Source organism: Phalacrocorax carbo, chromosome 5 (genome assembly GCF_963921805.1).
Source record: "Phalacrocorax carbo chromosome 5, bPhaCar2.1, whole genome shotgun sequence".
Taxonomy (NCBI): Eukaryota; Metazoa; Chordata; class Aves; order Suliformes; family Phalacrocoracidae; genus Phalacrocorax; species Phalacrocorax carbo.
Window position 1 is genome coordinate 36,987,908 of NC_087517.1, and position 15,054 is coordinate 37,002,961.

Here is a 15,054-nt window from a genome sequence, read left to right on the forward strand (position 1 = left end):
GATAAGAACTTGCATAAGTAATATAACAGTTTCTGTGCAAGTTATAATAAACAATTTACAACATTTTTGACAGCTGAAACGTACTGCATATATTTGACAGCCTACCTACTGCATTTCATAGATGGAGAGCTATTACAAGTGAGATAAGTGCAGAGTTTTGCCAAAACACTTCTAATTTTTGTGTTTACTTTTGCTAGATGTTTTTAAGTCGGGTGTTCTGGAAAAAGAAATTGACCATGGGCTTCAGTGATTGTGTCAAGAACAAACAAAATCCAGAGGAAACTCTCATCTCACAAACACTACATCAGGAGAAAGACACATTGATCAGAAAGAAATTGATGAAGAGGATGTTTGTCCAATTTATCGGGAGGAGTTATTAAAGAAAATGCTTCCCATCACTTACTGGAGGTTAAGTATACAATTTGTTCTTTGTCTTGCTACATTTCTAATTATAGAATAAATGTTACAAGATATGCTAATATGGCTAGCTTCAATCCACAAGGAAATATACCTGACAGTTGTTATAGCCCTTTTCCAATCTGGAAAATTAAAATGTGGGTGGAGAGGAAGGAGGAAAAGAAAAGGAAAGACTACTTAGTATTGCTATGTGATTTTTCTTATATGCTTCTGGAGAGATTACAAGAACTGTTATTCATTCTCTGTAGATACAGCTGTGCAAACAACGTTCACATAAAATGTCTGAAAATTTGGGCTGACCACCAAGATGAACTGGAGAACGACTCTGTAGTGAAATGTCCACTTTGCAGAGTAAAATTTGCACCTCAGAGGCTCATTCTAGAAGAATTTAGAAACTCTGAACAACTTGTGACTGCAACAGAGAAAACAAGACTGGATAGGCACCTTGGAATCCATTGTAATACTGCAGAGTATTTCCACCAGTAGGAAATTGCTACAAGTATTTTTAAACCAAGATTTTGACAGTGCTACGTCTTTGAGTATGTCATATAGCTTGTTACTTATTTCTCTGCCTTTATTATAAGTAACTGATTTCACCTATAGAATAGACAATATGTGCTTTGTAAACAAATAAACATCCATGGTAAACAAAGCAAAGGTTTTTATTTTTAAACTTGCTTTTAATGCAGTACATCTCCAAACAGTTCTGTAGTATGTATTTGGGATTGTCCTTTTCCAAATAAAAAAATTTAACTACTACTTTACAATTAAGTGTTAACTGCTTGTTAACCTAGCCCCGCATTCCGTTGATGCATTTTTGTTTTTCCTTTTAGGTGTACTGAGTGTGTTGAGTATCACCTATGTGATGTCACGAATGTTTTGCTGGCTTTTGCCATTCTCCATGTTTTTATTTTTAGACAGGTGCCAAGCAGGTTTTCATTTTTGTATCCTACCCTCGCCTACATAATATTAATCAATCCCAATTCCTTTTATACAAATCATGTAGACCTTGCATTGAATTAGACTTACTTAGCTAAAGGCTAAGCAGCTACAGAAAATTACTGCGATAAGCAAAAATAACACCATAAACTAAGAGACCTGAATTGTTCTCTGCTGTATACGTTGCACCGTGGCACCCTTATAGGACAGCAGGTGCAAATATATCCTAGCTTACCGTTGCCACAGCTGCGTGCCTTGCCGACTGAGAGAGAGATAGCTGGTTCTTTCATAGCATTCATTCACTATGTAGAATCAAAGCAGTGAAAAAAACCTGAACAGTAAATTCAGATTACTGTAACAACTATAAATGGACATACTTATGTCTTCAAAGTTAATTTTGCTGCCACTTTGTCTCTAGATTTCCAGAAATATCAGCATTTCAAGTTTGAGAGAGTGTCTCAACAACGAGAATGTCTCCAAGTCCAGACATTCTTTGTTCCAGGCTTTACAAAAGTCTGAATAAGACATTTAACTTAAATGGTTAATTGTATTTGCCATACCAAAAATAGTTAGGAAACATATTTATTGAATTATTCTCAGCCCCTCTTTTCATCATTTACAAGAGCATTTATCCTCTCTGAGTTCAATTTGTCTCAGTTTTGCACGTTACAGAAAAGGAGTGAGAAATGTGGAGCTCTTCAACAGCTTTCAGAATTATCAGCCCAAGAATGAACATTTAAAAGTTTTAACCCAAGAAATAATTCTAAAGAAGAGCTATTATATCTTCAGAAGTAGGATGCTTGTCTTTTTCCATAGTATCTATTATGACAAACATGCCATAGTCTTTTAACAGTTCCTTTCCGTTAACAGTATCTGAAGAACGGGCAATAAAAATATTTTGAATAAGAACATACGGTAATTAATAATTCTAATAAAGCAACAAGCCATCTTAACATAGTTAAGATTAAATATACCTAGAAAACTAAGTAATTCTCTTCATGTAGTTTAGAAACTCATAGTAAAAATACTGAGAAAATATTTTAAATTTTCATAGTGAAAATGTCCCATGGTTAACAGTATTTTTAAAAATGCTATCAGTTTTTCACTCGTAAATACTTGGCATAACAAATACGATGATCAAAACCTGACAACTTTATTGTACAGAAATGAAACAGATGACACAGAGAGAAACTATAGCTTTTGCTCATCTCTATCTGCCCCAACAGTGCACAAGGCTTCTCATCAGAAAATCAGTACTACCTCATGTAAGTACTGCATGCATAGAAGATCAGCATTTAAAAACTCTCAAAGGATTACAGGTTCAGCATTCCAGGATCATCTCAGAAATGAACTGGTACTATCCAAAGCAAAGACCAAAGATATTGCTGTACCCGTGCACTGTGAACATCTGTTCGTAATACAGATAAGGTAGTCATTCTTCTAATACCATATAAAAATATCACTATTATTAGCTGATCAGGCTTTTATCCTTACACCTTAGGATTTTATAAAAAAAACCAACTAACCAAAAAACCCAAAAAACACCCAAACAGCCCACAGAACATAACCAAAAAAGCCACAAACCAAAAAACCCACCCAAAGAAAAAGCTACTGAAAAGAATGACTGAGATACTTACCAAACATTAATAACTTCTAATTAAAAACTAGAGCAATATCAATTACTACCCAAAACAGACTACAGGATTAGGTTTAGAGTATATAATCCAAGACAGAGCAAGATATGATCCCATATAATTTCAACGCTAAGGTAGCTTTGCAAAAGATCACAATATTTGGGTTATGAATTCTGAGCTTAGGTTTCAAAAGGTCATGGAAACTTTTGTAGTTTTTGTTCAGAGAAATTGATGTAGAAATTACTGCACAAAATTCAATGGCTTACATTATGCAACTGTTCAGGCTACATGCACATACTAGTTTGTTTTTCTGGGAGATCCGGGTCTGTTCATCACTGTCACAGTAAGATCGACATCACTGGAATGACTTTCACAGCAGCTCTGGTTTAACAGACTGGTTAGCCCATCCAATAACTTAAGGTACTATTGAAGATAAACTTCCGTCAAAAGACAACTCATCATTCTGAAGCATTCAGTTTTAGTTGTTGTTTCTCCAAATTTAGTGGGTTTTGTTTGCTTTTTTTTAGGACTAAGTTGTATCCCAAAGAACACTAAAATCTTTACCCATCGTTTTATTTAGTAAACATAGTAGTTTACTCACCCCGGGTAGTCAGTATAGACTTTGTGTGAAGAGTTTCAACTTGGTCAGCATGAAAGACTCCTATCATGTAATTACAAGAGGGGAAAAAAAGTGTTCTAAACATTAAAGAGCCAAATCTTCACATAGCCTGTTAACTTGTAGCACATCAGACTTCCTGATGCTGACACCCTGCAGCACGTAGGGTATTGGAACCCTTCAGGCACCACTGCTGAGAGTGTTGATGTCACTAGTCTGAAGGTTTGCCTCCTTGCTTAACTGTATGCCTCAGCCTTAGCATCTGCTTTAAGGCACAGGAAGCATAATGGTTAGAAACGGCAGCTAAAATAATTTCTTTTGCAAACCAACGGCAAAGAGCAGCACAATAAAATGGTCTGATACATAATTCTTTGCTAGCAATGAATCAGATTGTTCCTGTAGTCTGCATTCTTATTCTTGGAGCTTAGATAAGGTAAATAATGTTAGAAACAAAAGTTGCATCAGGTATATATGTTTTATGGACATTAGTGACAATTCAAATACCTCTCACTGTTACCTACTGTTGCTGATGTTTACTCCTCTACAGAACAAATCCTGAATAATGTGGTACTTTTCTTTAGAAGCCTGGTTCACTGTTCATATCTTCCAATTCTGATACTTTCCACAAGAAATCAGTAGCATCTCTCCAAGTAGATCACCTTGAACAAACTTAAATTTAAAAAAAATTTAAACCTGATTATTTTGCAAAGACTTAGACCCTCTGGGATATTAAAATGACGAAATATTGCCTCTTTGGCTTTGCTAGTTTATCGCCTGAAGCCAAAATAACCAGATTCCTTCTGTGCTTCTTAATCGGTGTCAGTTAGCACCTTCCCAGTATTTGAAAGGCACATTCACATCCTCTGAGCAGTTAGTAATTTCAAACACTTACCAGTGGAGCTTTGACTTGTCTCAGCATATTTTTTGCAAAAATAAGCTGAGTTTACTTGAAAGTTGGGAGCCTTTAGCAAGCCTGCAGCAAGGTCCATAATTTGGAAATACGTATTACTCAGACAGCCTGTGAAGTTCATCTTCACTCGTTTGTACCAGCACCCTAAAGCAAGTTCACAGAAGATAGCCCTTTTCAGATTTATTTAACTCAAACTAGCTTACCTGACCAGCAGTATTTCTTCACTGATGACAACAGTAATATAAATTCGAACTCCTTGCTCACTTGTAGGATCTTGGTTACAATCTCAGAAGTTACTGCCCTTTAAGTCCAGAATTCATAGGGAACAGAACCAAAGGAGAATTAAGCTAAAAGGGAATTCTAGCTGAGTCATTACTGATTCTTTATAGTAGCAAATATGTGTAATTATATTATCTGTTACAGTAAGTAACTTGATATTTGCAGCACCTTTAAAACTGTGATTTAAATAGCCAGTTTCCAGCAGTCAGTAAAATTTTAACTAACTTCCTTTAGCTTGTCAGTGCCCAAAACTTAGAATCTATTCATTCTAAAGATAAGCAACATAGCCCCCTAGCGATCAGTGAAGTTTCTGTGGGTTTGCACTCATAACATCGAAGGAGGCTTCTTGGAATTACTGTCATGTGCAAAAGTAATTGATTAGTCCATATTCAGCTAAAAAAATATTTTGCAACAGCTGACCTTTCTACCTTTTCAGTTTCTTGGGGAATCTATTGTTAGTTGGCTACTGCCACAAAGAAACACATGTCCTATTGATGAATGCGTTGTATACAATCCTCTGACTTGGAAGGATACACCAGCCAAACACAGAAACTACCCAACAGGTTCTCATGCAAACGTTAGCAAACTTGCAAAGCAAGTGGAAGCAGAAGTTTGTGTATCCGGAAATGGGTTATTTCTCAAGCAAATATCATCTGAACATGCATCAGAAAATTCTCAAAGTAACTTCAAAAAAAAAAACATTCTAACAAAGATGTGCCAAAGACCCAAAAGGCTTTAAGATTTTTTAGCAACCCCCATTTAGGAGACTCTGATCAAAACAGCAGTAGAAATCTAAGTGATTTCTCCAGGCATAGTAAGGATTAGTTTCCAAGATCTTTTGAAACAGCATTTTCTCAGAAGCCTAGTGCCATTAGACAGGATTACATTCATAATGCTTTGAGAAGCCAGCGTCAGTTCGACTGTGGCAGGATAAACAAAATAGTTACTTTTTAAAACATTGGCTGTAATAATTCCACAATTCTAAGATATCCCAGAGAGCTGAATTTGGAGATGCATTTGTGCATGGCAAGCTATTCCTCAAAAAAGGACAATAAGGATGTGGGAAACACCAGCCATCAATGGAGACTCCTAACAAGACCAGCACCTAAACATAATCATCTGACCTTGAAAGCAACAAAAATAAATTTATTATTGGAAGAAATTCCACTGCATACCAGCTCATGATTGTCTTGTTTTTTGATAACATAGCTATATTCTTACTTTTTTACTCCACACACAGGATTTCTTAGAGACCAAGAAACAAATCAATAAATTAATAACCAGATGTCACAAACTGTAGGTACTACAAAAGTTAACTCAATGCTGTGAGACATGTTTATATGAAATCTTCGGAAATAAACAGAGGAACTGATTTGGCTGGCATAGCTCTATTTCAGAAAATAGCCATTTACTTGTATAATTGTCAGTATTTCTTATTTGCAAGTTTTGAACCTTCAATCAAGTAAATGACTGAAACGTAAAATGCAGAAACCTTTTATAGTCTTGAAAGATCAGTTAGGTAATGGTTCTTATCCAGAGGTGTAATAAATGAAGCCAGACTCCTTTTAACATTATTGCTGAAAGAAATTATATCAAATGTGCTATTTTCAACTGCATAATAGTAAAAGCAAGATAGAAAAGAACCTATTTATGGTATTGTACTTCCATACTTCTCAGGAAGGTTGAAAATAAAGAAGTTATACTGGTTTTCTTCTTACTCTCACAGAAGTTTACTAGAAGACTGTAGCTTCTCAGAGCATTAAAGGAGTGATCATACAACACATGTAGGAAAACCTTTGCAATGTGCCTGCCTGCCATCTTGCAGGGCTTCTGAACAATGGTGAAGATGCTGAAGTATGGCTTTTGTGAAGCTTAGAAAAGGCTTGAGAAAAACTAGTGTTAGATACAGTTAAGAATAGGACATTACACCCTGAAGTTTAGCTTAAGCTCTTCTATAGCACATTATTGTCTTGTTCTTCTACCTGGATTTAAGTACTTGGAGCTTATTCATAGCTGGAATTGATGCCTCTGTCTTATGCTCTCTGCAGACATATAGAAAAAAAAAAACCAACTTTTATTTGTTCTCAGAGCCACAGAAAAATCTCTAAATAAAAGAATGGAGAAAGACAGATTAGACATCAGAACAAAATCTGAAATAATATTGTCCTCTGGGTACCCCTTTCCAATTGCAACAAAATCAATTTATACAAGGAATAACCTTACCTGCACTAAGCAAGGAACAGGAATCAGATTTAATGCGGATATAGATGTTTGTCTTCAGTAGAAACGGAGCAGAGAACGTGCCTGAATTAGAATTGGTAAACTTAAGGGCAACAACATTCTTCTGTCATTGGAATTGTGGTGATGACAGAAATACACATTTTTTTAGTGATATTTAGGAAAAATTGTTAAGTGAAAAATGAATGTTCCTAAACAACATATGACTTCAAAGACACTCAAATAAAAGTTAAGGCACTGGTGACTTTTTAAAACTTTTATTATATTGCATAAGCTATAACCGTTTACAAATCTTAGTTACATTTTCAGCAACAGATACACTTGATACTGTAGTAAATAGAGATGAAAAGACACCTCTGACAAAATATAAAAAGGTAGAAATACTTAAAACCAGGATGCTGAATATCAAGAATGTTTTACATGAACAATACTGATATTAGAGTGTTTTTGAAAATGATTGCCAAGATAATGCAGTGTTTGTTGAACCTAATGCTCCAACGTGCAAGGTGGTGAGCACAGTCAGTGCCATCAGTTCACCTATGTTACAGCATCTCGGAGCCAGGCTTTTTATATGAGCACTAAAAAGTGCCCTTCTATGCAATAACAAGGTGTTGTAAAAATATTACCGCTCTAACATGGACTGAAGTGCAACAAGTGCTTCAAAGGAATTGAATCAGTTAACTGGGGAAAAAAGTACCAGTAGATTTTGGGGAAGGGGAATACAGGAATGTTCAATAAGTCTTAAACTGACTTAAAAAAATTCATTTGGTAAAATAACATTTGAGCTGAGAGTGCTAGTACTAAAAATAATGACAGTTTTGCCCTGCCAGTCTTAAAAAGAAAAAAATCTGAAGCCATAGTTTTTTGGTAATCAGAATGGACTGAATAGTGCTTTTAAAAAAGAAAATGAAACTCAGATTAAAGTAATTTAAACCACTTTTCATATAAATGAAACTAATTTCATATAAATTCTTTAACACAAAGCTAGCTGCCTACTGTCAGAAGTGTGGCACAAATAAGTGCTACTACTATAGCTACTATACTGTAACTACTATAAAAGAATGCTCATTTTTAACTCTATAAGCATAGCACTGGTTTTGCATAATTCCACTGAATTAAGAAAAAAATTAAAAACCAGAAGCTTGGGATAGATAAACAATGGAGGTTAGGCTCCAAACTGAGATAAAAATTGGTTCTAGAAAGTAAGAATTAAGTCCCTATCTCCACACACCATCTGCTTCTACTGGCGAGGAAGGTTAGAAGATGAAAAAAATTATTTTTATCATTATAATAGTTTTTATATATTAACATATATTAATTTCATTTCTGAAGTTAAAGACCCAGTTTCATACTTGCAAATCCAGTGACTTCAAAATGCTCTTAACTTATGAAGTGAATCAGATCCCATATGTGTGTTTTTAAAAGACACTACTGTTCAGATTGCTAAAGATATATTTTTTTTATTTCTCTTCAAAACATAAAATACAAAAAAACAGGGTTTACAATTACCATCACCATCAACATGCAGGAGTCAGTATTCCAACATAAAAACCACTAGATCTGCCTTTTAAAATATTATAAAAGCTACATAATTTTAAGTATGAACTACGGATTTTTTGGCTAACAGAAAAAAAAAAACCTATAATGTGCTTTTCAGATCATCAGCTGTCCCACTGATAAAATAAGTCTGATGAAAGAGAAAGGCACTTCAGCAGGCTAATCTATCATCATTTTTTTTTTCTAATATGCAGTAGGGATGTAGTGTACTGCCTTTTAATTTGCACAGTGTTAGATCAGTAGTAGTGTTAACCTGTTTCACTTCCTAACTAATGGGAAGAGTTTAGGTTGGTGCCCATTCATTTCATCCTCTTTGGTACAAATTACTGCATAAAAACAAAGCAGACAACTAAACATTCCTACACCCGGGATTATTTCTGTGAATCATCTCTAGCTCTACATTGGTAAATAATACCCCTAATCATCAAATCAGTTTTGCTTTCAGGTTTGTAAAATGCAGAGTTCTTTTATTTTTTGATAGTACTATAAAGATTTTTCCTGTTAATCAAATGGATTTTTTAAGAGATCCCTCCCCCCCTTTTTTTCAAATTCTATACTATGTGGCATTTGGTAGCAATCTAAAAATTACTGTCAATTAGCTTATTCTACAAAACATATCCAGATTAATGTACATACAGCTGCACACTATTTAGACTGATCACTTCCCTTAATTTATGATACATCGAAGTACTGACCTAAGCCACATGAAGTAATCTGCAGAAGCAAGCCTTGGCTAACTTCATTAACCACCTTATCAAAAACAGGTAAGTCCTGGAACTGGTATACCCTTCTGCAAGAAGAACCTCAACATCACGTATTGCAATAATGGAGGGGAAACTGGAGTTTATTAACTGACTTTCACCTTCGATACACATAAAAGTTTGGTCATAAGTGTTTTGTATCTACCTAGCAGCTTTCACTTAAAACTGTACGTACCTGTATGTGGTTTTTTTTGCAAGAGCTGACAGCTCAAGAAGCATCTTGTGAAGATCCGAGACATAGTTTTTGCAAATATTTGTGTCCTTCAAAAAGAATCGATTCCACCAAAGCACAAATATATATATGAGTTTGGAAACAGGAATCAGAAAGAAGCTATAGACTTTCCAATTTTCCCCCTCATTCCCCTCTCCTTAGAGGAGGCTTGCTTTAAAGGTGCTTCAGACATGGCCTACTTATTCTCAAGGTAATTAACCTCGAGATTCAAAGAAGTCGAAACCTCTGAATGCTTGCCTGGTCTTTCCAAGAGCAGTGTGCCACTAATCCCTGCTACTTTTTGTATAGACCTAGTTTTAGCACTAGCATTTTAGCACTCTGTTAGTGCTGCAGTACTGCACCAACAGAAAGAAATCTTAAAAAATAAATTCAGTGATTCCTATACATTCTTATGTTAAAATTGTAATAGAGAAATACAGAAAAGCAGTAGTTTGACCACAAAGACAAATTTCATGGTAACATTCTGTCTTTTCCCCATATGTTACACATCATGTATGGTTATCTCTGGAGTTAAAATTTTTAGAACTCCATGTAGTCAAACTCCTTTTTAAATGGTCTAAAACAAAAAAGAATTCCAGTTGCTAATAGGTAATATAGGTTTCCAGTGCATAAATTCCAACATACAGCTGGAACATGAAGACTTAGATAATATATTCTGTAAATACTGAATATAAATATTAAGTATAATTCTAGCAATTTCAGAGTTATATAGAGTTTTTAAAATCCAAGATTTAATGCTCATAACAGAGCCAAGGAAGAATTCCCTGCCATTGTGTGCTTAGGGGCATCACCTGTTTTCATGTAGCAGTTCTCTCTGCAGATACAACTGCAGCAATAATTTCTCATATTCTGACACAGAAAACAAGTTATGTATTTATTTTAAATATAAAACGTGACTTCAGAGAAGTCTTTTCAAGTGTTACCAGCAGCAGAAGACATTATGCAATAAATGCTAGCAAGTTACACACAGAAAAGTTGGCATATGGGCTCTACAAAGCAAGCAAAGACAGCTGTTGCTTGACTGGCATGGATAGAGGCAACAGCTAAAGGCAGCCTTGGAAATGGTATTACCAGAAGCGCAGCATGCGCTCTCCAGGAAAGAATTTAAATATCCCACTAAAAGAAATGCCAGCACCCTGATTTGGCAAGGGAGGAGCTACTATCTAGTAGTAATACCAATCGTATAGATAAGATGCCTATTTTTCCAAAAACTTTATTCTACCTTTCTTCCTGCTACTGAGAAGCCTAGCAGCAAGAAACTGTTGCAGGATGATCTGTTCCACTCTGACTTGCTTTGCTGGCTAAAAGCTGAAGTGCATCACTGATGCATAGCCTTTAAAGGGGCCATTTTGCACTACCACATGTGCAGGGTAAATTTCATGACTAATCCAGACAGCCAAAAGCTCCTTTAAATGACAGTACAGAACCGAACTCGGCTCTTTGCTCTTGATCACATAGCAGAGCGCATGAGAATCTGCACTACATCAAAATGTCTTTTGGTGCCATTACTTTGAAGTCCCAAAGTTATAATTGATCTTTTCAACATTTCTCATCCTCTTTCTTTGGTGACCAGATACCTACTCAGATGCAGAACAAGAACACTGGAGTGCAAAATTCCGTTCCTTTGAACTCACGTTTACAGTAGTCTGCATTTTATAACAATACAAGTAAGCTCAAGGAATTAAATCTTTTTGGTATATACAATGAAAAAATGCATTGAAAAAATCTTCAGTGTATTTAAGTTACTGTAGGTGAACAAAATTTCAAGTAGACAAACATCAACTTAATATTAACACCTCAAAACCATGAGCTTGTCAGGGATTTTCTGTTATGTTCAACAGAATATAGAATATTCTCTTTTTGAAAAAGCAGCCATCAGAACTGATGCAACTCTAAGAGCAGGGCAATATTAAACCTGAAAAGTCAAAGCAGCTTTCGGAAGAAATGTACATCTACACTCAAAATATATATATTCCTAACATATATAACAATGCAAAAGATGTACATATCAGTATTTGGGGCTAGGGAGTTAGTCATACACAAAAACCAGTGGAACTGCATATAAAAAAGTATTTTGAAAATCTATTCGGTGTAAGAAAATTGAATTACAGTTACCTAAAAAGAGTGCCAAAGGCATGCTAATATGATAAGCCATCTTCACCTCTGAAGATTCTTCTGGCCACTTATTTGCACACCTATCTCAAACTTATTTTGCACCTTCATACTTGTAAACTCAATAGGAACATCCTATTTTCTTCATGAAGCAACTGCACACCAGAAGAAGTTGTATCGATGTATTGCTAGTACCATTTTGGTTACCTCGCATATTCTTCTAGGAACAGGACCAGACAACTGACAATCCCAACTTAACAGACATATTTCACAGTAATGTTTCCTGAGTAAATATTCCCAGAAGCCCAGCTGCATAGGATATTTCCCAACTCTGGATTGTACTATAGGGCAAGCAACCAAGTGCATCTCACCCCGCAGTTCAGATATAGGCATTGTATGTTTGGGTCTCGGTATACAACCTTAATCAAGCTCTAAGAGAAATATTTATAAAGCTTTTTTAGGACTATTTAAAATCAAACTGCCAAAGCCAAAATGCTGGAACTTATTTCATAAGGGAAACAGCTTCAAAGCCACAGAAAGACATTCGATATACCATCTGAAGCACATTAAGGGATGCATCTACTTTTCTGTTAGCCAGAGTTGAAATAATCACTTTGACAAGATGAACATTAAAAATAAAAAATATTCTGATGGCCTTTTCCTTCCTCTATACATATCTTAGTTACATTTCATGCAGTCATGACTTTTGGTAAATTTAACTCTCAGATGAGTCATAAGTAGTATTTATATTGCATTATAGACCAAATTTTGCGATCTGCTCTCATGCTCACAAAAATCCCCAACTTTTAAAGCCTGTTTAACCCCTCCCTCTGTGATGCACAACCTAGACAAAAGTAGCTCAGGCTGGCAAAATGTAGGCACATAAACCCCTGATGATCTTCCATTTTTTTAAATATAAAATAAAAAGCAAGAGTATAGAACTTTCCTGCTAAAGGAAACTATTTTAAAGGCATAATTTGTCCAGCTTTGCATACTTTTTCATTATGGGCTAAACTCTAACTTATAAAACTGCGGGGATTCAAGACTATGTTGTGGAGCTCAACTGGCCGAACAGCATGCAGAAGAGAAAATTTTAACTGACAACGAAGCCAGAACAAGACACTGGGATCAGTAGTAGCAGCAGCTTTGAAAGCTACCGGAATCAGTCATTTTCTGCTGGATGTGGACACTTCATAGCAGATGCCAATCTTCAACGTACACAGTTCATAACAAAACAGATTAAAACAAAGCAGATGGGTAACATTTTAAGACGGCGGGGACCATGAACTGCAGCGGCCACAGAGCTTGTACACTTCCCCCTTCTGCCACCGCTATGTGGAATGGCAACCTTCTGCACATGGATGGGCACACAGGGAGGGCAGTAATGCTGTAGAGCTCCGCTGATAAATCCAACAGAGCTCATCTGCTGGTGTTGTGGGACTAACCGATGAAACATTTTACATTATACAAAGAAGTACTAACAGATCCCTAGAAAAATTCACATATAAAATACTGTACAGATGGTCACATTGATTAGGAACAAGGCTACAGAATGGCTTTAACTAGTCTACCAATGCATTCGCAACAAGTACAAAAAAATTAAAACATGTGCCTACATTTCTCACTGTGCATTCCCAGAGGCGCGTCCAAGAATGACAAGCTAATTAAAATGTGGGCCTTCCCTATACTGCCAGCAAAATTAGGAAGTGGAAAATTTTAATAGCAGCATTTCCCTGTTTTCAATTCACCTTGAATATCAATTGCCCAGCTGAAGTTTAGTAACTCAATCTGTATATTAAAAAAATTTAACTTTTCTTGGTACCAGAAAACAACATTTCCATTGTAAACCCAACACTGCAGAATTACAGAAGCAGCCAAAAGGTCAATAACCAGCAGGGAGAGCAACACCACAAAGCACATTGTGTTTTAATTTATAGGAATAAGCGGCCTCTCCTCTCTTTTCTTCCAGATATTGGTTTTGCTATCTCTTTTCATAATAGATGGTCTATCCCTTTTTTTAGCAGAAGGGATACCAGACTCATGACTTCCTGATGGAGTTTTTCTTCTTAGACCTTCTTCATCATGTTCTATGGCTGGACCATTCCCTCCATCCAGAATGTGCCTCACAGCCTGGTCCTCTGGAGTGCAAACGGTGGTCCCACTTTCACTGCTACTCAGATCCAGATCTTCCAAGTAAAGGATCTTAGAATGCGGCATATTTTTTATGAAAGTTTTCTCTCTCTCCAGTTTCCTACCTGGATGATGCTCGTTCATGTCCACACCAGAGTCCAGACTGGTATCATTACTCTCTGTTTTTCTGCCCTTTTTCAGATCTATGAAAGAATGCCTCACTTGAGCAATCGGCTTTCCATCCAGGGACACAAACCATGCTCGAGGGTGGGGAGATGGTTTTCCTTTAGAGAGTTCCAATAATGTTTGTTCTGAAATACCTTGAAGTTCAGATGAAAATGGAGTCATTACAACTGCTTCATTCAATGTCCCAGGAACGGAGACAGATTCCAGTAAGCTATTAGTGTACCGGCCCCAGTTTGACGTTTGAGAAGGTAAGCCCTCTTCACTATCTAATGTACTGTTTTCATCTCTGCAGACAGAAGGCTGTGGATGAGAGTGCACGGGCATTTTCGGTAATGTTTGCATGTAGCTGTCGCGATTCATGGGTTCCATCATGGGGCTATATACTAACTGCCCTTTTCTTGGCAAAGTTGCTGATTTAGCAGGATGCAATTGTTCTGGGGAGTGGAAAAGGTCAGAGGTTTGAAGAATAGCAATAGGTTGATTGTAAACATGCATTAGATGTTCTGGGATATGGGAAAGCCCATACATCTCCTCTTTCAGTGAAAGGTATCTGTTTTGGTCTTGAATGTCCCTAGGAGCCTGGGAAATAGTACTGTTACTAGGCTTTGGCTGCTGTAAGTGCCTAACTCCAGCATTAGGCTCCAATGAATGGGCTGAATTTCTGGACTGACCAGTCTGACAGGATGACTGATAAGAAGCATCCTCTGTGTATATTTTAAAATTGTCTCGTGATTTTCTATCTTCCGTGTCTGTGGGCATCCTTTGAGGGCTGTATGAAGAAATCTTCGGTGCATATAACTGTGACTTATCGTCCAACTTTAAAGACCCTTTGACAGTGTTGATGTGATTTATGTGAGTTGTTGATGTTGTCTGGTCTTTTTTAATGACCTCCAGCTTAGTTGTATTTTTCTCCTTCTTTTGCGTCCGACCACATTTATCCCTAAGCAAAAGAGATGCAATGTGACACTAGACTGTTGACTACTGGAGCTGAAGATTAGATTTTGGTTAAGAAGTTATAGTGTAATGTGACATCATAAACTTAA

The 15,054-nt window shown here is 36.4% G+C and overlaps 2 protein-coding genes across 2 annotated transcripts in view; one reads left to right on the top strand and one right to left on the bottom strand.

The window, feature by feature from the left end:
* Window positions 1–250: 250 nt before the first annotated feature.
* ZSWIM2 (zinc finger SWIM-type containing 2) lies at window positions 251–3,690 on the top strand (the record flags this gene model as incomplete). Its single annotated transcript, XM_064453247.1, is given in 5 exon segments — window positions 251–408; window positions 666–877; window positions 880–916; window positions 3,538–3,626; window positions 3,629–3,690. Coding segments are annotated over 5 exon segments (558 nt in total), but the record flags the coding sequence as incomplete, so codon positions are not given.
* A 3,584-nt stretch (window positions 3,691–7,274) lies between these two features.
* Window positions 7,275–15,054, bottom strand: part of FAM171B (family with sequence similarity 171 member B) — a 38,294-nt gene continuing 30,514 nt past the window's right edge. The window contains exon 8 of the mRNA XM_064452041.1: window positions 7,275–14,951. Within this exon, the coding sequence (XP_064308111.1) occupies window positions 13,622–14,951 (1,330 nt within the window). The 3' untranslated portion in view covers window positions 7,275–13,621. The remainder of the gene's footprint in view (window positions 14,952–15,054) is intronic.